Source organism: Heptranchias perlo, chromosome 29, assembly GCF_035084215.1.
Source record: "Heptranchias perlo isolate sHepPer1 chromosome 29, sHepPer1.hap1, whole genome shotgun sequence".
In the NCBI taxonomy this organism is placed as follows: Eukaryota; Metazoa; Chordata; class Chondrichthyes; order Hexanchiformes; family Hexanchidae; genus Heptranchias; species Heptranchias perlo.
The window spans coordinates 38,468,689-38,495,660 of record NC_090353.1 but is presented as its reverse complement, the minus strand read 5'-3'; the positions used below and the strand labels follow the sequence as shown (position 1 = coordinate 38,495,660).

Genomic DNA, 26,972 nt, shown 5'->3' with positions numbered 1-26,972 from the left:
ATGCATTCAGCGGTTGGCCACGTCACCATCCCTCACTCACGCCTCTCTACTTTCTCCCCTTTTAGAAGAGAGCCCAGAATGCACAGGAGAGGGCGAAGGCCGGAGGGGGGGGCCGCAACATCAGGTTGTCCTCACGGACGCGGAGCTGGAGGATCTTGAAGTGAGCCGCGGCTTCGAGTGCCTGTCCCTCGGGGAAGCCGAGACGGCCACCCAATAAACGGCCGGTGAACTTTCAGCACTCACAATAGCAAATGATGTTAACATGCCTCGCCATCTTCAGCACCTCAACATCTGTCATCATGCTTAATATTGTCTTCTGTTCTCTTACAGGGCCTTCAGCGACCGCTGTGACGGCGGAGGGCGATTCCTCAGAGGACCTGCTGGCCTCTGAGGGGCCATCGTCACATCTGAGCGAGCCATCCACCAGCGCAGATACACACACCTCGGTGGGTCCCCGTCCTCACTTGATTGGGATCGCACATGGTGAGTCACCACACTCATGTGAGCATGAGCAGACACTGGTGGCAGGGGCAGCGTGGAGAGTCCGCCTCGGTGGGAGCACTCCTCTCCAGGCTCTGCTCAGCTGGACACGGATGTTGAACCCTGGGGGCCATCCTTTAAAAGGAGAATGATCGAGGGGCAGCAGCACATTTGCGAGGTGCTGGAACAGGTGCCACACGCACTCTCCACAATCGCGCAGAGGATGGAGGAGTCCAACTCCTGCATGAGTGGAATGGTGGCACAGGTACAGGAGGGAATCTCTGAGATACTGTCACAGGGACTTGACGGCATCTCTGAGATAGTGTCGCGGGTAAGTGCGGGAATGTCTGCGATGGAGGGAAGGCTAGCCTCCATCGAGCTTCAAGCACGGCTCACCAATGAGTCCATTGAGGCCCTGACAACGGCCCTTCGGACTCAAGGTGAGCAACTTTCTGCCCCTTAAACAGACAGACAGATACACTAGCACTGGCCTTACAAGGCTTCACACATGTCCTCCAAACTGTCGTCCAGCAGGATGGTAGGAGTGATGAGGGCCTGGCCCAGGAGAGGGATGATGGCGAAAGAGGACATGGAAGTGGGGACGCCACTCAAAGCGCCCCCACATCTCACCCGTTGCCCCCCTCTCAACCTGTACCCACAATGCTGTGTCCTCTCCAAGTGGTCAAGTCTGCCCCTGCACAGGTGGAGCAATCTTTAGAGGGGCCCTCACGGGCACCGAAACCCAGAGGGCGTCGGCCCAAAACATCTAATCGGTCAGGGCATGGACAAGAGCAACCTGTCACTACCTCTGCTGCAGCCACAGGGGATGCACCACGTAGGAGTAGTCGGAAGCGTAAGGCGAAGGTTTTGTGAGCACAAAGGGGATGCACAAGGGTGTTTGACGGTTTGTCATGGTTTTTATTTATATTTGATTTTTGTTAATGGCACATTAAATATTATTATTGTCACCACTACTGCCATGTCTTGGCCATTCTTGTGTAATAAGTCCCTTTCATGAGGTTCACCATGAACACCCACACTTGATGCCACCCATTGGGTCACCTTACAGTGGGTGTATGTGTAGTTTTTTTTTTATTCGTTCACGGGATGTGGGCGTCGCTGGCAAGGCCGGCATTTATTGCCCATCCCTAGTTGCACGACTATTTTGTGCAGGTATCTGTGGTGAAGCACTGTGTTGTGGAGCTCCACGTGGCGGAGGTGGACGGAGTGCCTGGCGAGGCTGGTGATGTTGCTCGTCCTCGGATGAAGTGATGAATGCAGCTATGGCGCCCCCCATCCTGACGGTGTGAGTTTGAGGAGGTTGACAAAGTAGGTAAATGTGTTTGCACAGCAGAGTTTAGGGTATAAATTAATAATTTTGAGTGGAAAGACAAAGGTGTTGCAGCCAAAACTTTGCCCTGCTGCAATAAATGAGGTTTTCCCCCCAACTGTCAAATAATCCTTTGTATCTCCCACTGGCTGCTGACTGAAACACGTGTGCTCCAACAGGGAGCGTTTCCCACAGCACGGGAAACACGCTGAGGATCCTTCAAAATTGCACCCCTGCCAAAATTTCCATTCAATGAGGTCTGTCAAGTACCTTAACTGGCTAAATAATTATCTAAATTATCATCCCGCCGGCTTTAATTGCCGGTGGGAGTCCCGCATGCGGGAGCTGCGCACACCTGACCGCGTCATTGGGGAACCTGGAAGTGAGCGGGTTGGAGCCGGGCTCCGAACCCACTCGAGGATTCTGCCATTTTCAGAGCCCCCCCACTCCCAATGCACCCGCTCGGCCATCCGAAAATCAGCACCTAAGTCTCTTTCTCCCTCTATCCGGGTCTCTTCTCCCTCTCTGTCTCTGTCTCTCTTTCTCCCTCTCTGTCTCTGTCTCTCTTTCTCCCTCTCTGTCTCTGTCTCTCTTTCTCCCTCTCTGTCTCTCTGTCTCTAGCTGAACCTTTCTGTGACTCTGTTTTTGGGTGTATATATTCCATACTCTCTGAGTTTCACTATATTTTAAATACATTCTTATTGTAACACTTCACCTGTGATCTGACTGTGTGAAAATGTCTAATGGCCCCACTGGAATCGGACATGAGCTGCAGGAAAGTAACACTGACCCCACTCTGTCTGTACACCTAATGCCCATGTGTGTATTTGGACAGTCAGATTACAGGCTAAAGTGCTGAAACATTGAGCTTCATCCATCACTGTTAATGAAGTAAATACATAAACATTAGAACACGGAAACAGGCCATTCGGCCCAACCAGTCCGTGCCAGCATTTCCCCTCGTGAGAATATAGTTCTAGTCACGTTTACCCGCCCTGTTCCCCTTTTCCTTCACCCACCTCTCCAATCCATTCTTGAACATTGACACGGTTTCTGCCTCAAACACTAACCCTGGAAGAGAATCCACAGCCTCACAACTCTCTGTTTGAAGGAGTTTCTCCTGCTCTCCGTTCTAAATCTCGCATTTAAACTTGTATCTCTGGCCCCTCGTTCTAGACCCTCAAACACTGGGAACAGCCCGATTCTATCTGCCCCGTCCTATCCATCAATCATTTTAAACACTTCTATTATCTGTGTTGTTCTAATGAAAAAAGTCCCAATTATCAAGTCTGTCCTTGTCATTTCTTAATAAGGGATTCAAGAGAAACATTTTTACCCAGAGAGTGGTGAGAATGTGGAACTCGCTCCCACATGGAGTGGTTTAGGCGAATAGCATAGATGCATTTAAGGGGAAACGAGATAAACACATCAGGGAGAAAGGAATAGAAGGATATGCTGATGGGGTGAGATGAAATGGGGTGGGAGGAGGCTCGTGTGGAGCATAAACACTAGCATGTCTTGTTGGGCCGAATGGCCTGTTCCTCATGCTTACTGATATTGAATTCCATCTGCCACTTTTTGGTTCATTCCCCATCTCACCAATATCCCTTCCAGCTTCCTTTGGTCTTCTAAACAATTAACTAGACCTATTTTTATATCATCTACAAATTTGGACACTACTCCCTCTAACCCTGTATCCAAACCATTGATGTACAGTGAGCTGAAGGGGTCCCAGAGCAGAACCCTGTGGGGCACCACCCACTTCCACCACTGAGAAACTGCCCTTAACTCCTACTCTCTGTTTTCTCCCTTCTACTAAATTTTTAATCCAGTTTGCTAACCTTCCCCTAATTCCATACTCTGCAACCTTCTCTAGTAATCTTCCATGTGACACCTTGTCAAAGGCTTTCCTAAATCCATGTACACCACATCCATTGCATTTCCCCCGTTCACCTTATCTGTTACTACCTCAAAGAATTCTATCAGGTATACCAAGTTACTCAGTGAGTATGACAATGTCTGGCTGTTCCTCGACTCAGTTCGCCGTGAGATTCTCCGTATGATTCTCCGTGAGGTTTTCCGTGAGATTCTCCGTGAGGTTTTCCATGAGGTTTTCCGTGAGATTCTCCTTGAGATTCTCCGTGAGATTCTCCTTGAGATTCTCCTTGAGGTTCTCCATGTGATTTTCCGTGAGATTCTCCGTGAGATTCTCCTTGAGATTCTCCGTGAGATTCTCCATGTGATTTTCCGTGAGATTCTCCTTGAGATTCTCCGTGTGATTCTCCATGTGATTTTCTGTGAGATTCTCCTTGAGGTTCTCCATGCGGTTGTCCATGAAGTTGTGTATCAGCACGGAGGGAATGGGTGAGGGGCTCAGGTTTCAGGTACTCTCCTACCAGGAGAATGAGAAAGCCTCTGGGAAGGGGTTGACCTTGACTGAACCATCAGCGTAAATTCAGGGTTGACTGTTTACCTGAAAATCTCTTTTTGCTTTTCACTTCACTAACAATGAATCTCTTTCTTCCAGCTCCCGAATGAGCCAGATGTTGGAGTGGCCAGCTACAATCTCACCTTCCAAACGGTTCTGAAAAAAATCAGCTTCACTCAACATCTTCACAACACATCGAGCTACCAGACGGCCATCTCTCTGGCCCCATATAACATTTCCATTGTTGCCTATAACAGAGTGGGAACCTCACTGGTAGAGACCATCTCCATCCCCCCCGCAAGGCCTAAAGGTACAAACAAGCCTGGTGACACAAGGGGTTGGGACCTGGTGTATAACCGTTGGTTGTTGACAGTACAGTAAATCTCGGTCAGAGTGTGATCCAATGTTCCATGTCAGAGGTGGACGTCCCTGCTCGACAGGTTCCCATCGCTGATGAGTCACATAAAAATCCCAGATAATATAAACAAAATTTGTTTCATTAAATCATGTAAGAAGTGGATTCTCAATCAAAAATACAGGCCAATAATTATCACAAGGGTTATCCCATTCTCTCATTGTGACCAGCGAGAGATCAAGGAACCTCAGAGAAATAGGGGGAGATCAGGAACCCCCAGAGAAACAAGAGATCAGGAACCCCCAGAGAAACAGGGGGAGATAAGGGAACCCCCAGAGAAACAGGGGGAGATAAGGGAACCCCCAGAGAAACAGGAGATCAGGAACCCCCAGAGAAACAAGGGGAGATACGGGAACCCCCAGAGAAACAGGGGGAGATCAGGAACTCCCCAGAGAAACAGGAGATCAGGAACCCCTAGAGAAACAGGGGGAGATAAGGGAACCCCCAGAGAAACAGGGGGAGATAAGGGAACCCCCAGAGAAACAGGGGGAGATAAGGGAACCCCCAGAGAAACAGGGGGAGATCAGGAACTCCCCAGAGAAACAGGGGGAGATAAGGGAACCCCCAGAGAAACAGGGGGAGATCAGGAACTCCCCAGAGAAACAGGAGATCAGGAACCCCCAGAGAAACAGGGGGAGATAAGGGAACCCCCAGAGAAACAGGGGGAGATCAGGAACTCCCAGAGAAACAGGAGATCAGGAACCCCCAGAGAAACAGGGGGAGATCAGGAACCCCCAGAGAAACAGGGGGAGATAAGGGAACCCCTAGAGAAATGTGGAAATTCTACTTGAAAGTCTGTAACCCTCTCGGATTGTCATCTGTTTGATTGCTCACTTCTTTCACTCTCCTATATTTGCACAGAAATGCCTCCTCTTAATATCACGGTCGTAAATAATCGCACCCTGAAAGCCTCATGGCAACCCACAACTTTCGAATGCTACTGCGTCGTCTTGGAGCTGGTGTCAGTGGGCACCATTCTAACCAACACCTGTCATTCGAAAAATAAACTGGAAATCAAGAAGAAAGGTAAAACCCACCTATCAACAGGTAATCTCCAACCCCCCCCATCGATGGGTAATCTCCAACCCCCCCCATCGATAGGTAATCTCCATCTATCCACCTATCAACAGGTAATCTCCAACCCCCCCCATCGATGGGTAATCTACACCCCCCCCCATTGACAGGTAATCTCCACCCCCCCCCGATTGACAGGTAATCTCCACCCCCCCCCCATTGACAGGTAATCTCCACGCCCCCCCCCCCATTGACAGGTAATCCCCCCCCCCCCATCGACAGGTATTACCTGCTCACCTATCAACAGGTATGCACCACCTGTGTGGACACACCGCCCACCACTTTTTCCCTCTCTCCGCTCCACCGTTAAGACATAGTCTTCAGCCACCTTGGTCTGGAATTCTCTGATCTTTTTTCCCAGGTTGTGAGCCGTGTCCATGGTCCAGTTTTCGGCCACCTGATCTGTCTCCCAGACAACGCCCACAGCCCCTGCAAAGCATGCTGGGAGGTTTTGTTTCGTTTTGTGAAAGTTGCAGTAACTCGAGCAGTGATGGAGAGAGTGATCCTCACCAATGATCAGCATACTGCCCTTCCAATCCAACATGTTCTTTAGCACATCGGTCTAAGTGTTGGGCTGTGCACATGTTGACTCGACATGGTTGGCTCTCTCAAGCTCTTTGTCCCTTCACACTGCCTTCACCAGTGCTCCAGTTTGTGCTTTCCACAGCTGAATAAATGCACTGTTTGTAGCATGAACGGCAGCTCTTTCTCCACTGACTCCTCAGTCCTGCCTTCATCTGCAACTGAACTCCAAATATATCCTGTGAGTAAAATCTGAGCAAATTTGGAGATAAAAATGAATTCAGTGCAGCAAGAACAGATGAGACGCACACATCAATCTGTATCAGTCCTTCTCACCCTCTCCTCCTTTCGCTCAGTCAGTGTTACTCAGCACAGCACCCTTTGCTTCTCCCATTCTCTGTTCCGTTCTGTCCATTGCTCCTATTTCTACTGTGACTCATGGCTCTGTATTTTCTGCCAGCGTTCTCCAATATTCATCAAAGCTTCGGTGGCAGATCGCCAGAGACCCAGAGAGACGCCACAAATGGCCATTTTCACTGCTTCAGAATCTCCACCAATCTTCTGCCAATATTACAGCAAGTAATTTACTCCAGGATCATCCTGGAATGAAAAGATAATCCCCGGCTTCTCTTCCCCGCTACAATCCGTCTCCTTAAACCCCTCTCCCCTTCCCCCTCCACCCTCACCTCCAACAACAAGTGTGAGGAGCTCATCGATTTCTTTGTCACTAAGATTGAGACCATCCATTCAGCTGCCTCTGCCACTTCCCCTACGGTTCCCCCCTGCCCTAACCCTGAACTCACATCTTTCTCTAGTTTCTCTCCTATCTCCCCTCATGCCCGCTCCGAGTTCATCTTGACCATGAGACCCACTTCCTGCTCCCTTGACTCTATTCCCACTAAACTGCTGACCACCCAACTTCCCTTCCTGGCCCCCATGTTAGCTGATATTGTTAATGGTTCCCTCTCCTCGGGTACTGTTCCCCTTTCCTTCAAATCTGCCATCACCATCTCCTCCTCAAAAAACCCACCCTTGACCCCTCTGTTCTTGCAAACTGCCCCATCTCCAACCTCGCTTACCTCTCCAAAGTCCTTGAACGTTTTGTCGCCTCCCAAATCTGAACCCATTTTCTCACAACTCCATGTTTAAGCCTTTCCAATCAGGTTACCGCCCCTGCCACAGTACTGAAATGGCCCTTATCAAAGCCACATGTGAAATCCTATGTGACTGTACCTGCCCTGGGAGTGTTTGCTGGGACAGTGTAGAGGGAGCTTTACTCTGTATCTAACCCGTGCTGTACCTGCCCCGGGAGTGTTCGATGGGACAGTGTAGAGGGAGCTTTACTCTGTATCTAACCCGTGCTGTACCTGCCCTGGGAGCGTTTGATGGGACAGTGTAGAGGGAGCTTTACTCTGTATCTAACCCTGTACCTGCCCTGGGAGTGTTTGATGGGACAGTGTAGAGGGATTTTTGCAGTGCATTTCCTTTATTTGTTAATATCCACGGGTATACATTTCTGTGAATGAGTTTTTCTGGGATATTCTGGGATCTAACGCTGCATTGTTATTCCCAGGAATGCTCCAGAAGGTGTTTGAGGGGCTCGAGCCATTTCAGCGTTATCGAGTCATGATTCACACAAAGGATCCTGGGGAAAGGATTGGATGCCACAGTGTGAGGGGTTACACCATTGGATTGGCAACTGCCTGCACACAGGAGCAGCGTAAGTCTGAAGCTGACACATCAGCCCAGATTCTTGCTCAGAAGATGAAGATTGGCATGTCCAAGGTGGACTCGGCCTGCGCCAAGCGGCCGGGACATGGCTGTATCACCTCCCCTTGTGAAGAGTTTGCTGGACCCCAGTGGGGGAGGGGGCAGCTCAGTGGCCTGGTTCTGTGCAGCTCCCAGCTGCCCAGTCTATCGAGGAGTTGGCAAAGTGTCCGTATCAGGGAGACAGCACGGCCCACACTCAACTCGGGCTCGCCAAGGGCCCTAATACTGCGAGAAATGTGCCATAGGGCAGGGAGGGAAAATCTTGAGAACCGGATGTAAAGGAGAGCAGAGCTGGCACCCCTGGTATTAAACATCAGGTCAGAAATATATTTCTTGCTGTTTCTTACTCACAAACCTGGACAGAGTAAATTGGCCATTGCTTCTGCAAACTTTCCTCGTGGCCAAGTGTGGTTTCTGGGTGTGAGGATGGGAATCAGGAGGTGATTAACCCCTGAACCCTCCAGGGACTGAGGTTCATGTTACGGAGACAAGTTACTTGTCGAAGGGGCATCTCTTTACCCCAGCGTGTTCCTCTCCTATAAACACAGACTCATTGACGTTATGGACAGTTTTTGACATAAGGTGAAGTTCTGACTCTGGTTTGTGTCAGTTTCCCGACTCCAAATCCTTCATCGTCCGTCCCGGCCAGAAACTGCTCATAGTCTCGAGCTCTCGACTGACACTTTTATATTCTACTACTGTCTTGAAGACTAATTGGATAGCACAGGTACGATGGGCAGAATTCCCTCCATCTGAGCTGTATCATTCTATGATTCTTTTTATTTTTTAGCACCAACCTGTGGACCCAACAATATCAATGTGACCAACATCAGGAAAAGCTCCGTGTTCCTCGAGTGGAAGGCGATCGTGCTGGGAGACTGTCAAGGCGTCTTACAGAAATACCTCATATATTACACAGACATCAGGAACCACACACACAGTGAGCAAGGCTGGTCCCAATCAGACATCCCACCTCAATACAGCTCAGAATGCAGGCCCCTCCCCCAGCACAGGCCCCTCCCCACCACAGGCCACTCCCCCAGCACAGGCCCCTCCCCAGCACAGGCCCCTCCCCCAGCACAGGCCCCTCCCCAGCACAGGCCCCTCCCCCAGCACAGGCCCCTCCCCAGCACAGGCCCCTCCCCCAGCACAGGCCCCTCCCCAGCACAGGCCCCTCCCCCAGCCAGGCCCCTCCCCAGCACAGGCACATCCCCCAGCACAGGCACATCCCCCAGACAGGCCCCTCCCCCAGCCAGGCCCCTCCCCAGCACAGGCACATCCCCCAGCCAGGCCCCTCCCCACCACAGGCCCCGCCCCCAGCACAGGCCCCTCCCCAGTGCAGACCCCTCCCCAGCACAGGCCCCTCCCCCAATGCAGGCCCCTCTCCAGTGCAATCCCCTCCCCACCACAGGCCCCGCCCCCAGCACAGGCCCCTCCCCAGTGCAGACCCCTCCCCAGCACAGGCCCCTCCCCCAATGCAGGCCCCTCTCCAGTGCAATCCCCTCCCCACCACAGGCCCCGCCCCCAGCACAGGCCCCTCCCCAGTGCAGACCCCTCCCCAGCACAGGCCCCTCCCCCAATGCAGGCCCCTCTCCAGTGCAATCCCCTCCCCGGCACAGGCCCCTCCCCAGCACAAGCCCCTCCCCCAATGCAGGCCCTTCTCCCAGCGCAGTCCCCTCCCCAGCACAGGCTCCTCCCCCAGTACAGGCTCCTCCCCCAGCACAGGCACCTCCCCCAGCGCAGGCTCCTCCCCCAGCATAGGCACCTCCCCCAGCGCAGGCTCCTCCCCCAGCACAGGCTCCTCCCTGTGCGGGCCCCTCTCATCTCGCAAGCCCCTCCCACAGTGCAGTCCCCTCCCACGTCACAGGCCCAAACCCAGAGCGAGCAATTGTGTCGGGTGTGTGAGGGATTGTGTCAGTGTGTGTGTGAGGGTCTGTGTCAGTGTGTGTGAGGGAGTGTGTCAGTGTGTGTGAGGGAGTGTGTCAGTGTGTGTGAGGGATTGTGTCAGTATGTGTGTGAGGGAGTGTGTCAGTGTGTGTGAGGGAGTGTGTCAGTGTGTGTGAGGGATTGTGTCAGTGTGTGTGTGAGGGAGTGTGTCAGTGTGTGTGAGGGAGTGTGTCAGTGTGTGTGAGGGAGTGTGTCAGTGTGTGTGAGGGAGTGTGTCAGTGTGTGTGTGAGGGATTGTGTTAGTGTGTGTGTGAGGGAGTGTGTCAGTGTGTGTGTGAGGGATTGTGTCAGTGTGTGTGTGAGGGAGTGTGTCAGTGTGTGTGTGAGGGATTGTGTCAGTGTGTGTGTGAGGGAGTGTGTCAATGTGTGTGTGAGGGAGTGTGTCAGTGTGTGTGAGGGATTGTGTCAGTGTTTGTGTGAGGGACTGTGTCAGTGTGTGTGAGGGAGTGTGTCAGTGTGTGTGAGGGAGTGTGTCAGTGTGTGTGAGGGATTGTGTCAGTGTGTGTGAGGGAGTGTGTCAGTGTGTGTGTGAGGGAGTGTGTCAGTGTGTGTGAGGGAGTGTGTCAGTGTGTGTGAGGGATTGTGTCAGTGTGTGTGAGGGAGTGTGTCAGTGTGTGTGAGGGAGTGTGTCAGTGTGTGTGTGAGGGAGTGTGTCAGTGTGTGTGAGGGATTGTGTCAGTGTGTGTGAGGGATTGTGTCAGTGTGTGTGAGGGAGTGTGTCAGTGTGTGTGTGAGGGAGTGTGTCAGTGTGTGTGAGGGATTGTGTCAGTGTGTGTGAGGGATTGTGTCAGTGTGTGTGAGGGATTGTGTCAGTGTGTGTGTGAGGGAGTGTGTCAGTGTGTGAGGGATTGTGTCAGTGTTTGTGTGAGGGACTGTGTCAGTGTGTGTGAGGGATTGTGTCAGTGTGTGTGAGGGAGTGTGTCAGAGTGTGTGTGAGGGATTGTGTCAGTGTGTGTGAGGGATTGTGTCAGTGTGTGTGAGGGAGTGTGTCAGAGTGTGTGTGAGGGATTGTGTCAGTGTGTGTGTGAGGGAGTGTGTCAGTGTGTGAGGGATTGTGTCAGTGTTTGTGTGAGGGAGTGTGTCTGTGTGAGGGATTGTGTCAGTATGTGTGTGAGGGAGTGTGTCAGTGTGTGTGTGAGGGAGTGTGTCAATGTGTGTGTGAGGGATTGTGTCAGTGTGTGTGTGAGGGAGTGTGTCAATGTGTGTGTGAGGGAGTGTGTCAGTGTGTGTGTGAGGGAGTGTGTCAATGTGTGTGTGAGGGAGTGTGTCAGTGTGTGTGAGGGATTGTGTCGGTTTGTGTGAGGGATTGTGTCAGTGTGTTTGTAAGGGATTGTGTCAGTGTGTGTGTGAGGGACTGTGTCAATGTGTGAGGGATTGTGTCAGTGTGTGTGTAAGGGATTGTGTCAGTGTGTGTGAGGGAGTGTGTCAGTGTGTGTGTGAGGGATTTTGTCAGTGTGTGTGAGGGAGTGTGTCAGTGTGTGTGAGGGACTGTGTCAATGTGTGAGGGATTGTGTCAGTGTGTGTGTAAGGGATTGTGTCAGTGTGTGAGGGAGTGTGTCAGTGTGTGAGGGATTGTGTCAGTGTGTGTGTGAGGGATTGTGTCAGTGTGTGTGTGAGGGAATGTGTCAGTGTGTGTGTGAGGGAGTGTGTCAGTGTGTGTGTGAGGGAATGTGTGAGTGTGTGTGTGAGGGATTGTGTCAGTGTGTGTGTGAGGGAATGTGTCAGTGTGTGTGTGAGGGAGTGTGTCAGTGTGTGTGTGAGGGATTGTGTCAGTGTGTGTGTGAGGGAGTGTGTCAGTGTGTGTGTGAGGGAGTGTGTCAGTGTGTGTGTGAGGGAGTGTGTCAGTGTGTGTGTGAGGGAGTGTGTCAGTGTGTGAGGGATTGTGTCAGTGTGTGTGTGAGGGATTGTGTCAGTGTGTGTGTGAGGGAGTGTGTCAGTGTGTGTGTGAGGGAGTGTGTCAGTGTGTGAGGGATTGTGTCAGTGTGTGTGTGAGGGATTGTGTCAGTGTGTGTGTGAGGGATTGTGTCAGTGTGTGAGGGATTGTGTCAGTGTGTGTGAGGGATTTTGTCAGTGTGTGTGAGGGATTGTGTCAGTGTGTGTGAGGGATTGTGTCAGTGTGTGTGTGAGGGATTGTGTCAGTGTGTGAGGGATTGTGTCAGTGTGTGTGAGGGATTGTGTCAGTGTGTGTGAGGGAGTGTGTCAGTGTGTGTGAGGGATTGTGTCAGTGTGTGTGAGGGATTGTGTCAGTGTGTGTGAGGGAGTGTGTCAGTGTGTGTGTGAGGGAGTGTGTCAGTGTGTGTGAGGGATTGTGTCAGTGTGTGTGAGGGAGTGTGTCAGTGTGTGTGTGAGGGAGTGTGTCAGTGTGTGTGAGGGATTGTGTCAGTGTGTGTGAGGGAGTGTGTCAGTGTGTGTGTGAGGGATTGTGTCAGTGTGTGTGAGGGATTGTATCGGTGTGTGTGAGGGAGTGTGTCAGTGTGTGTGTGAGGGAATGTGTCAGTGTGTGTGTGAGGGAGTGTGTCAGTGTGTGTGAGGGATTGTGTCAGTGTGTTTGAGGGAGTGTGTCAGTGTGTGTGTGAGGGAGTGTGTCAGTGTGTGTGTGAGGGATTGTGTCAGTGTGTGTGTGAGGGATTGTGTCAGTGTGTGTGAGGGAGTGTGTCAGTGTGTGTGTGAGGGAGTGTGTCAGTGTGTGTGTGAGGGATTGTGTCAGTGTGTGTGTGAGGGATTGTGTCAGTGTGTGTGTGACGGGTTGTGTCAGTGTGTGTGTGAGGGATTGTGTCAGTGTGTGTGAGGGAATGTGTCAGTGTGTGTGTGAGGGATTGTGTCATTGTGTGTGAGGGATTGTGTCAGTGTGTGTGAGGGATTGTGTCAGTGTGTGTGTGAGGGATTGTGTCAGTGTGTGTGAGGGATTGTGTCAGTGTGTGTGTGAGGGAGTGTGTCAGTGTGTGTGTGAGGGGTTGTGTCAGTGTGTGTGAGGGAGTGTGTCAGTGTGTGTGTGAGGGAGTGTGTCAGTGTGTGTGTGAGGGATTGTGTCAGTGTGTGTGTGAGGGAGTGTGTCAGTGTGTGTGTGAGGGAGTGTGTCAGTGTGTGTGTGAGTGCGTGTGTCAGTGTGTGAGGGAGTGTGTCAGTGTGTGTGTGAGTGCGTGTGTCAGTGTGTGTGAGGGAATGTGTCAGTGTGTGTGTGAGGAATTGTGTCAGTGTGTTTGTGAGGGATTGAGTCAGTGTGTGTGAGGGAGTGTGTCAGTGTGTGTGTGAGGGATTGTGTCAGTGTGTGTGAGGGAGTGTGTCAGTGTGTGTGTGAGGGAGTGTGTCAGTGTGTGTGTGAGGGAGTGTGTCAGTGTGTGTGAGGGAGTGTGTCAGTGTGTGTGTGAGGGAGTGTGTCAGTGTGTGTGTGAGGGAGTGTGTCAGTGTGTGTGAGGGAGTGTGTCAGTGTGTGTGTGAGGGGTTGTGTCAGTGTGTGTGTGAGGGGTTGTGTCAGTGTGTGTGTGAGGGATTGTGTCAGTGTGTGTGTGAGTGCGTGTGTCAGTGTGTGTGTGAGGGGTTGTGTCAGTGTGTGTGTGAGGGATTGTGTCAGTGTGTGTGAGGGAGTGTGTCAGTGTGTGTGTGAGGGATTGTGTCAGTGTGTGTGTGAGGGATTGTGTCAGTGTGTGTGTGAGGGAGTGTGTCAGTGTGTGTGTGAGGGGTTGTGTCAGTGTGTGTGTGAGGGATTGTGTCAGTGTGTGTGTGAGTGCGTGTGTCAGTGTGTGTGTGAGGGGTTGTGTCAGTGTGTGTGTGAGGGATTGTGTCAGTGTGTGTGAGGGAGTGTGTCAGTGTGTGTGAGGGATTGTGTCCGTGTGTGTGTGAGGGAGTGTGTCAGTGTGTGTGTGAGGGATTGTGTCAGTGTGTGTGAGGGAGTGTGTCAGTGTGTGTGTGAGGGAGTGTGTCAGTGTGTGTGAGGGAATGTGTCAGTGTGTGTGTGAGGGAGTGTGTCAGTGTGTGTGAGGGATTGTGTCAGTGTGTGTGTGAGGGAGTGTGTCAGTGTGTGTGTGAGGGGTTGTGTCAGTGTGTGTGAGGGAGTGTGTCAGTGTGTGTGTGAGGGGTTGTGTCAGTGTGTGTGAGGGAGTGTGTCAGTGTGTGTGTGAGGGAGTGTGTCAGTGTGTGTGTGAGGGATTGTGTCAGTGTGTGTGTGAGTGCGTGTGTCAGTGTGTGTGTGAGGGGTTGTGTCAGTGTGTGTGTGAGGGATTGTGTCAGTGTGTGTGAGGGAGTGTGTCAGTGTGTGTGTGAGGGATTGTGTCAGTGTGTGTGTGAGGGAATGTGTCAGTGTGTGTGTGAGGGATTGTGTCAGTGTGTGTGTGAGGGATTGAGTCAGTGTGTGTGTGAGGGAGTGTGTCAGTGTGTGTGAGGGAATGTGTCAGTGTGTGTGTGAGGGATTGTGTCAGTGTGTGTGAGGGAGTGTGTCAGTGTGTGTGAGGGAATGTGTCAGTGTGTGTGTGAGGGATTGTGTCAGTGTGTGTGTGAGGGAGTGTGTCAGTGTGTGTGTGAGGGAGTGTGTCAGTGTGTGTGTGAGGGAGTGTGTCAGTGTGTGTGTGAGGGAGTGCGTCAGTGTGTGTGTGAGGGAGTGTGTCAGTGTGTGTGAGGTAGTGTGTCAGTGTGTGTGTGAGGGAGTGTGTGAGTGTGTGTGTGAGGGAGTGTGTCAGTGTGTGTGAGGGAGTGTGTCAGTGTGTGTGTGAGGGGTTGTGTCAGTGTGTGTGTGAGGGGTTGTGTCAGTGTGTGTGTGAGGGAATGTGTCAGTGTGTGTGTGAGGGTTTGTGTCAGTGTGTGTGTGAGGGAGTGTGTCAGTGTGTGTGTGAGGGGTTGTGTCAGTGTGTGTGTGAGGGGTTGTGTCAGTGTGTGTGTGAGGGGTTGTGTCAGTGTGTGTGTGAGGGAGTGTGTCAGTGTGTGTGTGAGGGAGTGTGTCAGTGTGTGTGAGGGAGTGTGTCAGTGTGTGTGTGAGGGAGTGTGTCAGTGTGTGTGAGGGAGTGTGTCAGTGTGTGTGTGAGGGAGTGTGTCAGTGTGTGTGTGAGGGAGTGTGTCAGTGTGTGTGTGAGGGGTTGTGTCAGTGTGTGTGTGAGGGAGTGTGTCAGTGTGTGTGTGAGGGGTTGTGTCAGTGTGTGTGTGAGGGAGTGTGTCAGTGTGTGTGTGAGGGGTTGTGTCAGTGTGTGTGTGAGGGGTTGTGTCAGTGTGTGTGTGAGGGAGTGTGTCAGTGTGTGTGTGAGGGTTTGTGTCAGTGTGTGTGAGGGAGTGTGTCAGTGTGTGTGTGAGGGAATGTGTCAGTGTGTGTGTGAGGGAGTGTGTCAGTGTGTGTGTGAGGGAGTGTGTCAGTGTGTGTGTGAGGGGTTGTGTCAGTGTGTGTGTGAGGGAGTGTGTCAGTGTGCGTGTGAGGGGTTGTGTCAGTGTGTGTGTGAGGGAGTGTGTCAGTGTGTGTGTGAGGGGTTGTGTCAGTGTGTGTGTGAGGGGTTGTGTCAGTGTGTGTGTGAGGGAGTGTGTCAGTGTGTGTGTGAGGGAGTGTGTCAGTGTGTGTGTGAGGGAGTGTGTCAGTGTGTGTGTGAGGGATTGTGTTAGTGTGTGTGTGAGGGAGTGTGTCAGTGTGTGTGTGAGGGGTTGTGTCAGTGTGTGTGTGAGGGAGTGTGTCAGTGTGTGTGTGAGGGGTTGTGTCAGTGTGTGTGTGAGGGAGTGTGTCAGTGTGTGTGTGAGGGAGTGTGTCAGTGTGTGTGTGAGGGAGTGTGTCAGTGTGTGTGTGAGGGAGTGTGTCAGTGTGTGTGTGAGGGATTGTGTTAGTGTGTGTGTGAGGGAGTGTGTCAGTGTGTGTGTGAGGGGTTGTGTCAGTGTGTGTGTGAGGGAGTGTGTCAGTGTGTGTGTGAGGGGTTGTGTCAGTGTGTGTGTGAGGGGTTGTGTCAGTGTGTGTGTGAGGGAGTGTGTCAGTGTGTGTGTGAGGGGTTGTGTCAGTGTGTGTGTGAGGGGTTGTGTCAGTGTGTGTGTGAGGGGTTGTGTCAGTGTGTGTGTGAGGGGTTGTGTCAGTGTGTGTGAGGGAGTGTGTCAGTGTGTGTGTGAGGGGTTGTGTCAGTGTGTGTGTGAGGGGTTGTGTCAGTGTGTGTGTGAGGGGTTGTGTCAGTGTGTGTGCCTCCCCTCACTGACCGGTTCTGATTCTGTTTTATTCTCAGTTGCCGCTGTGAATTCCTCGACTCGTTGTTACTCGCTGATCAATCTGAATTCCTCGACTCTCTACACGCTGGAGATTTGTGGGGTCAGCAGTGCTGGGCCTGGACCGAAGACCCTGCGACTCTTCCAGACCAAAGATTACGGTCCGTGAGCCGCCGCTCGGTTATTCCTGAGATTCACCGTGTCTGATCACAAAAACCGGCCCAGGAGTGAATTCCATAAATATCTGTATTTTGCACATTCTCTGTCCGTGTGCCCGTGTACACCAACACCTTTCGGTGTGTACACACACTCCGTTGTGTATTCCTTGAATTCCCCCCTTGATCCCCGTCCCCTCCCCTTCGGCCCCTCCTCCTCCGTCGACCCCTCCCCATCGAAAGCTCCCCCTTGGCTCCTCCTCCCCCCTCAACTCATCCCCTCCCCATTGACCCCCCCATTGACTCCTCCCCCTCCCCTTGACCCTTCCCCTCCCACTCGGCCCCTCCTTCACCCTCAGCCCCACATCCCTCCTAGACCCCTCCCCTCCCCCTCAACACTTCCCCTCAACCTTGACCCTCCCCCTCCCTCTTGGCCCCTCTTCTCCCATCGGCCCCTCCTGCCCGCTTGGCCCCTCCTTCCCCCTCGGCCCCTCCCTCCCCCATGGCTCCTCCTCCCCCTTGGCTTCTCCTCCACCTTGGCCCCTCCTCCTCCTCGGCCTCTCCTGGTGTAGAGGAAGTGAGGGACCTTGGAGTCCATGTCCACAGATCCCTGAAGGTAGCAGGACAGGTAGATAAGGTGGTTAAAAAGGCAAATGGGATACTTTCCTTTATTAGCCGAGGCATAGAATATAAGAGCAGGGAGGTTATGCTGGAACTGTATAAAACACTAGTTAGGCCACAGCTTGAGTACTGTGTACAGTTCTGGTCACCACATTACAGGAAGGATGTGATTGCACTAGAGAGAGTACAGAGGAGATTTATGAGGATGTTGCCAGGACTGGAGAATTTTAGCTATGAGGAAAGATTGGATCGGCTGGGGGTGTTTTCTTTGGAAGAAAGGAGGCTGAGGGGAGATTTAATTGAGGTGTATAAAATTATGTGGGGCCGAGATAGAGTGGATAGGAAGGACCTATTTCCCTTCACAGAGGGGTCAGTGACCAGGGAGCATGGATTTAAAGTGATTGGTGGAAGGATTAGAGGGGAGCTGAGGAGAAATGTTTTCACCCCGAGGGTGGTGGGGGTCTGGAACTCACTGCCTGAGAGGGTGGGAGAGGCAGAAACCCTCAACTCATTTGAAAAGTACCTGGATGTGCACCTGAAGTGCCGAAACCCACAGGGCTACGGACCAAGTGTGGGAAAGGGGGATTAGGCCGGGTGGCTCTTTTTCGGCCAACGCAGACACGATGGGCCGAATGGCCTCCTTCTGTGCTGTAAATTTTCTATGATTCTATGATTCCTCTCCCCTCAAATCCTCCCCTCCCCATTGACCCCTCCCCTACCCCTCGACCCTTCCTCTCCCCCTTGACTCTTCACCTACCCCTTGACCCCTCTTCCCCCCTAGGCCCCTCCTTCCCCAGGCCCCGCCTTCCCCTTCGACTCCTCCTGCCCTCCTACCCCCTCAGGCCCTCCCCCATCGGCCCCTCCCCCATCGGCCCCTCTCCCCTCGGCCCCTCTCTCCCCCATATTCCCTCCTTTCAGACACATTACCCCACTTGTTCCATTACCCTCTCACCCTTTACCCCACTCGCCCCTTTACCCTTTCACCCTGTTAACCTCTCACCACGTTAGCCGTCCGCTTGCACTCTGCCCCCTCCAAGGACACCAGTGAGTGATATCCACAGCTCACTGATATTGTGCAGATCAGGCCCGCGGCCCAATTTCCAGTGAGCTTTGGGACTTTGACTCCGGCTGGGCTGCAACAGTTTTCAGCGTGAGCCCGGCCAGGGTTTGTGGGAGGGGATTTTCCCCAAACTCCACCATGATGGAGAATTGGCGATTTCCCGAGCGTTTCTGCTGAAGTTACAGTGAAGGATCAGGAGACACCCTCCCCATCTCCCTCCCCCCTCCCCATCCTTCCACCCCTCCCCCCTCCCCCTCCCCCTCCCCCTCCCCCTCCCCATCCTTCCACCCCTCCCCTCCCCCTCCCCATCCTTCAACCCCTCCCCCTCCCCATCCTTCCACCCCTCTCCCCCTCCCCCCTCCCCATCCTTCCACCCCTCCCCCCTCCCCATCCCCCTCCCCCCTCCCCATCCTTCCACCCCTCCCCCCTCCCCCTCCCCCCTCCCCCTCCCCATCCTTCCACCCCTCCCCCCTCCCCATCCCCCTCCCCCCTCCCCATCCTTCCACCCCTCCCCATCCCCCTCCCCCCTCCCCATCCTTCCACCCCTCCCCCCTCCCCCTCCCCCCTCCCTCTCCCCATCCTTCCACCCCGCCCCCTCCCCCTCCCCCTCCCCATCCTTCCACCCCTCACCCCTCCCCCTCCCCATCCTTCCACCCCTCAGTCTGGGTGGAGATAAGAAATAACAAGGGGCAGAAACCACTGCTGGGAGTAGTTTATAGGCCCCCCTAACAGTAGCTATACCGTACCGGCCCACTGCAAGAGCAATCCAGCTAGTCCCACCCCCCCGCCCTTTCCCCGTAGCCCTGCACATTTTTCCTTTCAAGTAATTGCCCAGTTCCCTTTTGAAGGCCATGATTGAATCTGCCTCCACCACCCCCTCGGGCAGTGCATTCCAGATCTTAACCACTCACTGTGTAAAAAAGTTTTTCCTCATGTCCCCTTTGGTTCTTTTGTCAATCACCTTAAATCTGTGTCCTCTGATTCTTGACCTTTCTGCCAATGGGAACAGTTTCTCTCTATCTACTCTGTCTAGACCCTTCATGATTTTGAACACCTCGATCAAATCTCCTCTCAACCGTCTCTGTTCCAAGAAGAACAACCCCAGCTTCTCCAGTCTATCCACATGGGGGACTTTAATCTTCATATAGACTGGGCAAATCAAATTGGCAAAAGTAATTTGGAGGGCAAGTTCATGGAATGCATTCGAGACAGTTTCCTAGAGCAGTGCGTCGAGGAACTAACCAGGGAACAAGCCATTTTAGAACTTGTCTTGTGTAATGAGACAAGGTTAATTAGTAATCTCATAGTAAGGAGTCACACAACACCAGGTTATAGTCCAACAGCTTTATTTAAAATCACAAGCTTTCGGAGGCTTCCTCCTTCGGCAGGTGAGTGTGGGATTCCATAAAGGTACAGCGGCATCTCCACATCAGTAATCTCATAGTAAGAGATCCTCTGGGGAAGAGTGATCACAATATGATAGAATTTCACATTGATTTTGAGAGTGACGTACTTAAATCCGAAACTAGAGTTTTAAGCTTAAACAAAGCCAATTACCAAGGTATGAGGGGCGAGTTGGCTAAGATAGATTGGGAAATTAGATTAAAAGGTATGACTGTAGATAAGCAAAGGCAAACATTTAAAGAAATATTTCAGTATTCTCAACGAATATACATTCCATTGAGAAATAAAAACTCCACAAGAAAAGTGATCCATCCGTGGCTAACTAAAGAAGTTAAGGATAGTATTAGATTAAAAGAAGAGGCTTATAATGTTGCGAAGAAGAATAGTCAGCCTGAGGATCAGGAGAGTTTCAGAAACCAGCAAAGGATGACCAAAAAATTGATAGAGTGAGAAAATAGAATGAGAATAAACTAGCAAGAAATATAAAAACAGATTGTAAGAGCTCCTACAAGTATGTAAAAAGGAAGAAAGTAGCAAAAGTAAACGTTGGTCCCTTAGAGGCTGAGACAGGAGAAATTATAATGGGGAATAAGGAAATGTCAGAGACGGTAAACAAATATTTTGTATCTGTCGTCACAGTAGAAGAAACAAAAAATATACGGGAAACAGTGGGGAACCAAGAGTCCAATGAGAGTGAGGAACTTAAAGTAATTAATATCAGTAGAGAAAAAGTACTGGAGAAATTAATGGAACTAAAAGCTGACAAATCCCCTGGACCTGATGGCCTATATTCTAGGGTTTTAAAAGAGGTGGTTGCAGAGATAGTGGCTGCATTGGTTGCGATCTTCCAGAATTCCTTAGATTCTAGAACGGTCCCCATGGATTGGAAGGTAGCAAATGTAACCCCGCTATTCAAGAAAGGAGAGAGAGAGAAAACCAGGAGCGACAGGTCGGTTAGCCAGACATTAATAGTAGGGAAAATGCTGGAATCCATTATTAAGGACATAGGAACTGGGCACTTAGAAAATCATAATATGATTAGGCAGAGTCAACATGGTTTTATGAAAGGGAAATCGTGTTTAACAAATCTATTAGAGTTTTTTGAGGATGTAACTAGCAGGGTAGATAGAGGGGAACCAGTGGATATAGTATATTTGGATTTTCAAAAAGCATTCGATAAGGTGCCACACAAAAGATTGTTGCACAAGATAAGGGCTCATAAGGTTGGGGTAATATATTAGCATGGATAGTGGATTGGATGAGGAGGAATTTCTTCACTCAGAGGGTGGTGAATCTTTGGAATTCTCTACCCCAGAGGGCTGTAGATGCTCAGTCGTTGAGTGTAATCAAGGCTAAGATCGATAGATTTTTGGATTCTAAGGGAATCAAAGGATATGGGGATCGAGCGGGAAAGTGGAGTTGAGGTTGAAGATCAGCCATGATCTTATTGAATGATGGAGCAGGCTCGAGGGGCCTGCTCCTATTTCTTATGTTCTTATCCCTACCCACTCCTCACCTCTCCCTTCCCTCTCCCCTTCTCCACCCCTCCTCCCCATCCCTCCCCTCCAGGGGGTTTAATCACGGACCATTTCTGAGTATCGCAAATTCATGAACAGAACCTTGTGCTTAATTGCAGATCCGAGTGAGCTGACAGCCATTGTCGTGGCAACTTCCATCTCAGTCATGGTGGCTGTCTTCATCATTGCTTCTGTTTGTTATCTCAGCATCAAAAGGTACAACTTCGGCCAGTATACCCCACACACCAGAAACCAACTCACCATTCTCACACCAGAAACACAAGCAGCAACTCACTATTCTCACACCAGAAACACAAGCAGCAACTCACCATTCTCACACCAGAAACACAAGCAGCAACTCACCATTCTCACACCAGAAACACAAGCACCAGCTCACCATTCTCAAAACAGAAACCTAAACTCGCAATTTTTATTTATATGTTTATTTTTCCAGATCAAAACGTATAATCTGTCCCACAATCCCAGATCCTGTCAACAGTCTTGCTGTTAAATCTATGCACAGTTGTGTGAACATTAATGTAAGTATTACAGTTCAACATAGTGGAAAGAGATTTTAAAATGATTCCATGCACACCAGAAGATTATGGGTTTTACCCCAGGTCAGTGCTCACCCGAGACTACAGTGAGTCGGTGCTGTAATTAATTGCAAGCACTCTGACCTAAGAAGAACAACAATCAGCTCATCAGCAATCGGTGTCCAGAGCCCCCAGTGGAGAAATCGGCCAAGGTCCCTGTCCCGATCCGTATCGAGTGGCTCCTGAGTTAGAGAGGGGAGACATCAGCCAGAGTATCTAACCCGTGCTGTACCTGCCCTGGGAGTGTTTGATGGGACAGTGTAGAGGGAGCTTTACTCTGTATCTAACCCGTGCTGTACCTGCCCTGGGAGTGTTGGATGGGACAGTGTAGAGGGAGCTTTACTCTGTATCTAACCCGTGCTGTACCTGCCCTGGGAGTGTTTGATGGGACAGTGTAGAGGGAGCTTTACTCTGTATCTAACCCGTGCTGTACCTGCCCTGGGAATGTTGGATGGGACAGTGTAGAGGGAGCTTTACTCTGTATCTAACCCGTGCTGTACCTGCCCTGGAAGTGTTGGATGGGACAGTGTAGAGGGAGCTTTACTCTGTATCTAACCCGTGCTGTACCTGCCCTGGGAATGTTGGACGTGACAGTGTAGAGGGAGCTTTACTCTGTATCTAACCCGTGCTGTACCTGCCCTGGGAGTGTTTGATGGGACAGTGTAGAGGGAGCTTTACTCTGTATCTAACCCGTGCTGTACCTGCCCTGGGAATGTTGGACGTGACAGTGTAGAGGGAGCTTTACTCTGTATCTAACCCGTGCTGTTCCTGCCCTGGGAGTGTTGGGTGGGAGAGTGTAGAGGGAGCTTTACTCTGTATCTAACCCGTGCTGTACCTGCCCTGGGAATGTTGGACGTGACAGTGTAGAGGGAGCTTTACTCTGTATCTAACCCGTGCTGTACCTGCCCTGGGAGTGTTTGATGGGACAGTGTAGAGGGAGCTTTACTCTGTATCTAACCCGTGCTGTACCTGCCCTGGGAATGTTGGACGTGACAGTGTAGAGGGAGCTTTACTCTGTATCTAACCCGTGCTGTTCCTGCCCTGGGAGTGTTTGATGGGACAGTGTACAGGGAGCTTTACTCTGTATCTAACCCGTGCTGTACCTGCCCTGGGAGTGTTGGGTGGGAGAGTATGGGGGCTGCGGTTTTTCCTGAGGAGATGGTGCTTGTTGTGATCCGACCATGTGTTGATTCCTGCAGCAATGGATGACGACCTGTGATGATAAAGATGTCACCGATGTCCTCATTGTGATGGTTAGCGTGCAGAGTGATTCCAACATCCCTTCGCCCGATGATAATGCTGAGGATGGAATGATGTCAATGACGGAGGATGTGATACATTGTGGCAACGGCAGTTCCTTTAGCTGTGACAGTCGTCTTCCCTTCGAGTACAGACGGCAGATGGGTGTCCCTCTGGGAATGGAAGGGGACCAGTGCAGTGAGATAGAATTAAACCAGCAGCTCGAGATAGGAGGCCCGGAGTTAGTAAACAATGACGTTCCCCCTCTCTGCCTCCAACCTCACGTGGGATCTGCTCTGAACCTTTTGTGGGAACATGATTTCACTTCTGGTCGTGTCTGAACAGAACCCCACTGAGTGAGAAAGAGGAAAGGACCGTGACCGCCATTAGTGCACTGGCACCATGCTTACATTGACAGACACCATTAGTCTTACCATGGCAGAGCTCTCGTTACCGACTGTGTCATCCAAAGGTCAGATCCTGTCTGCACCGTGTCAATCTCAGCAGAAGTGACTGGAGGTGAGCGATGGACTGGAGAACAGTTAAACTGGCCGACGGTGGTGATTATTTTGATGTCAGCCCAACGAGCTCAGGGTGCTCAGGCTCCAGTTATCCCATTATTTGGCCCTGAACACAGTGCGAAAGTGAGGCTCCTGTGTTTTCCTGAAATCAGTGGTGGAATTATCTTTGCATCAGTTGTTACTATTCCAGTTATTTTTATTTAATTGGTGTATTTACACAGAATTACATAACATAGCATGTACAACACAGCAACAGCCATTCGGCCCAACTGGTCCATGCCGGTGTTTATGCTCCACACGAGCCTCCTCCCATCTTACTTCATCTCACCCTATCAACATATCCTTCTATTCCTTTCTCCCTCATGTGTTCATCCAGATTCCCCTTAAATCCATCTATGTTAGTCACCTCAACTACTCCTTGTGGGAGCGAGTTCCACATTCTCACCACTCTCTGGGTAAAGAAGTTTCTCCTGAATTCCCTATTGGATTTATTAGTGACGATCTTATATTTATGGCCCTGAGTTCTGGTCTCCCCACAAGTGGAAACATCATCTCTACGTCTACCCTATCAAACCCTTTCATAATCTTAAAGACCTCTATCAGGTCACCCCTCAGTCTTCTCTTTTCTAGAGAAAAGAGCCCCAGCCTGTTACAGAGGGGAAGAAGTTGCACTCACAGGTCACTCTGAGCCAGACTGCACCAGGAGGTGAAACAGAAACCACCAGGAGACTGGCAGCAACTTCAACCCTTTGTGAATCTGATTAAAGGAAAAACACCAAATCCTTTCAGTATGGTTGCAGCCAACCCGACCCCCACCCGACCCCCACCCGACCGCCCGCCCACACCCAACCACAACCCAATTACGTAACCACAACCTGACCCCAACCCGATCCCAACCCCCCCTTCATTGCCAGTGGGGAGAGGACTAAGGAACAGAGAGACCTCCATTAAACCAAGAGACAGACTCAGACAGGTGACAGTGCAGCCTGTATCCTGTACAGTCAGAGATTCCCATCACAGGTGGAGCCCTGCATTCTCGTGTTAGTGCTCATTCCCCATCGCCACTCTCTGCTTCAGTCCTAATCCTTACTCTCTTCCGGTACTTTAATATTAGCTCAGCTACAAAAGTCATTTGTGTCCATCTAATAGCCCGAAGTCTGTGTGTCTGCTCCCTACCTCTGTGTGTCTGCTCCCTACCTCTGTGTGTCTGCTCCCTACCTCTGTGTGTCTGCTCCCTACCTCTGTGTGTCTGCTCCCTACCTCTGTGTGTCTGCCGATGCCATTACTGATCCCAGCACATATCCCAGTATCGATCCCATTACTGATCCTAGTACATACGAGTACTTTCACTGAGACTTTTATAGTACATGTTTCTAGATTTAATAAAATTGTTAAATTGTCCATTTGTTGATTCTATTATTTATTGTTCATTTTTCATTATAAAACTTTACGTTTTCCTTTTTATGCAATCAAGTTAAATTTTTGTTAGATTCTATGTTTTAAGATTTATAAAGTTAATTCAGGGAAATAAAATTCAAAGAATAATTCTTAATTTATATATTTCACTTTGATATTGAAATTAGTAAATCTTCTGGTTATTTACATGAGGAACGTTTGCTGAATTTGATTTAATTCTGAATATTGATCATGGGCCTCGGAGCTGCATCGATTCACCCAGAGCCCGTTTATCACCCAGTGCCCGTTTATCACCCAGTGCCCATTAATGGCCCAGTGCCCGTTTATCACCCAGTGCCTGTTTATCCGGCCAGTACCCGTTTATCACCCAGTGCCTGTTTATCACCCAGTGCCTATTTATCACCCAGTGCCTGTTTATCACCCAGTGCCTATTTATCACCCAGTGCCCATTTATCGCCCAGTGCCCGTTTATCACCCAGTGCCTGTTTATCGCCCAGTGCCCATTTATCACCCAGTGCCTGTTTATCACCCAGTGCCTATTTATCACCCAGTGCCCATTTATCGCCCAGTGCCCGTTTATCACCCAGTGCCCATTTATCACCCAGTGCCCGTTTATCACCCAGTGCCCATTTATCACCCAGTGCCTATTTATCGCCCAGTGCCTGTTTATCGCCCAGTGCCCATTTATCACCCAGCGCCCATTTATCGCCCAGTGCCCATTTATCACCCAGTGCCCATTTATCGCCCAGTGCCTATTTATCACCCAGTGCCCGTTTATCACCCAGTGCCCATTTATCACCCAGTGCCCATTTATCGCCCAGTGCCTATTTATCACCCAGTGCCCGTTTATCACCCAGTGCCCATTTATCACCCAGTGCCTGTTTATCGCCCAGTGCCTATTTATCACCCAGTGCCCGTTTATCACCCAGTGCCTATTTATCACCCAGTGCCCGTTTATCACCCAGTGCCCATTTATCACCCAGTGCCCATTTATCACCCAGTGCCTGTTTATCGCCCAGTGCCTGTTTATCACCCAGTGCCTATTTATCACCCAGTGCCCATTTATCGCCCAGTGCCTATTTATCACCCAGTGCCCGTTTATCACCCAGTGCCCATTTATCACCCAGTGTCCATTTATCGCCCAGTGCCCATTTATCACCCAGTGCCCATTTATCGCCCAGTGCCCATTTATCACCCAGTGCCCATTTATCGCCCAGTGCCCATTTATCGCCCAGTGCCCATTTATCACCCAGCGCCCGTTTATCACCCAGCGCCCGTTTATCACCCAGTGCCCATTTATCGCCCAGTGCCCATTTATCGCCCAGTGCCTGTTTATCACCCAGTGCCCGTTTATCGCCCAGTGCCTATTTATCACCCAGTGCCTATTTATCACCCAGAGCCCGTTTATCACCCAGTGCCTGTTTATCACCCAGTGCCCATTTATCACCCAGTACCTGTTTATCACCCAGCGCCCGTTTATCGGCCAGTGCCTGTTTATCCGGCTCTGCATGGACACCTAATGCCCTAAAATAGCCAGCAGGATGTGCACATGCAAATAAGGGGCCTAACACTTGTTTGACACCCGCTGTCCGAGATCGGTTTGCCCAGAGGCAGTCAGCGCCGTCACAGGAAGCCAGGCCTAGTGACCGCCAGCAGCAAAGGACATCAGTAATTTACTTGAATGTGGAACTGGGAGGAGCAGGAGTGCCCCCCACCCCACCCCAAACTTAGCCCTCTCCTGAGCGGTGTCGTTCCCAACCCCTGATCTTCCTCTCCCCACCTGCCCGCTCTCCTGATCCTGGACACAATCTTCCAATCCTCCTAAGATATGGGGGCAGTGCCGGATGACTGGGGGATTGCAAATGTTACACCCTTGTTCAAAAAAGGGGCAAGGGATTATGCCGGCAATTACAGGCCAGTCAGCCTAACATTGGTGGTGGGAAAACTTTTAGAAACAATAATCCGAGACAAAATTAATTGTCACTTCGAAAACTATGGGCTAATAAATGAAAGTCAGCACAGATTTGTTAAAGGCAAATCATGTTTGACTAACTTGAATGAGTTTGTTGATGAAATAACGGAGAGGGTTGATGAGGGGAGTGCGGTTGATGTTGTGTATATGGACTTTCAAAAGATGTTTGATAAAATACCACATAATGGACTTGTTTTCAAAATTGAAACCCATGGGATTAAAGGGGCAGTGGCAGTGTGGGTACAAAATTGGCTAATGGACAGAAAGCAGAGAGTAGTGGTGAACGGTTGTTTTTCAGACTGGAGGGAAGTTTACAGAGGTGTTCCCCAGGGGTCAGTATTAGGACCGC

The 26,972-nt window shown here is 51.0% G+C and overlaps 1 protein-coding gene across 1 annotated transcript in view; it reads left to right on the top strand.

The window, feature by feature from the left end:
* The window catches only part of LOC137299811 (interleukin-31 receptor subunit alpha-like), a 27,011-nt gene extending 2,381 nt beyond the window's left edge, over positions 1-24,630 (top strand). The window contains exons 3-10 of the mRNA XM_067968747.1: positions 4,338-4,548; positions 5,515-5,679; positions 7,823-7,969; positions 8,810-8,959; positions 16,143-16,283; positions 20,999-21,095; positions 21,334-21,418; positions 22,675-24,630. Of these exons, the coding sequence (XP_067824848.1) occupies positions 4,338-4,548; positions 5,515-5,679; positions 7,823-7,969; positions 8,810-8,959; positions 16,143-16,283; positions 20,999-21,095; positions 21,334-21,418; positions 22,675-23,055 (1,377 nt within the window). The 3' untranslated portion in view covers positions 23,056-24,630. The remainder of the gene's footprint in view (positions 1-4,337; positions 4,549-5,514; positions 5,680-7,822; positions 7,970-8,809; positions 8,960-16,142; positions 16,284-20,998; positions 21,096-21,333; positions 21,419-22,674) is intronic.
* The last annotated feature ends 2,342 nt before the right edge of the window (positions 24,631-26,972 follow it).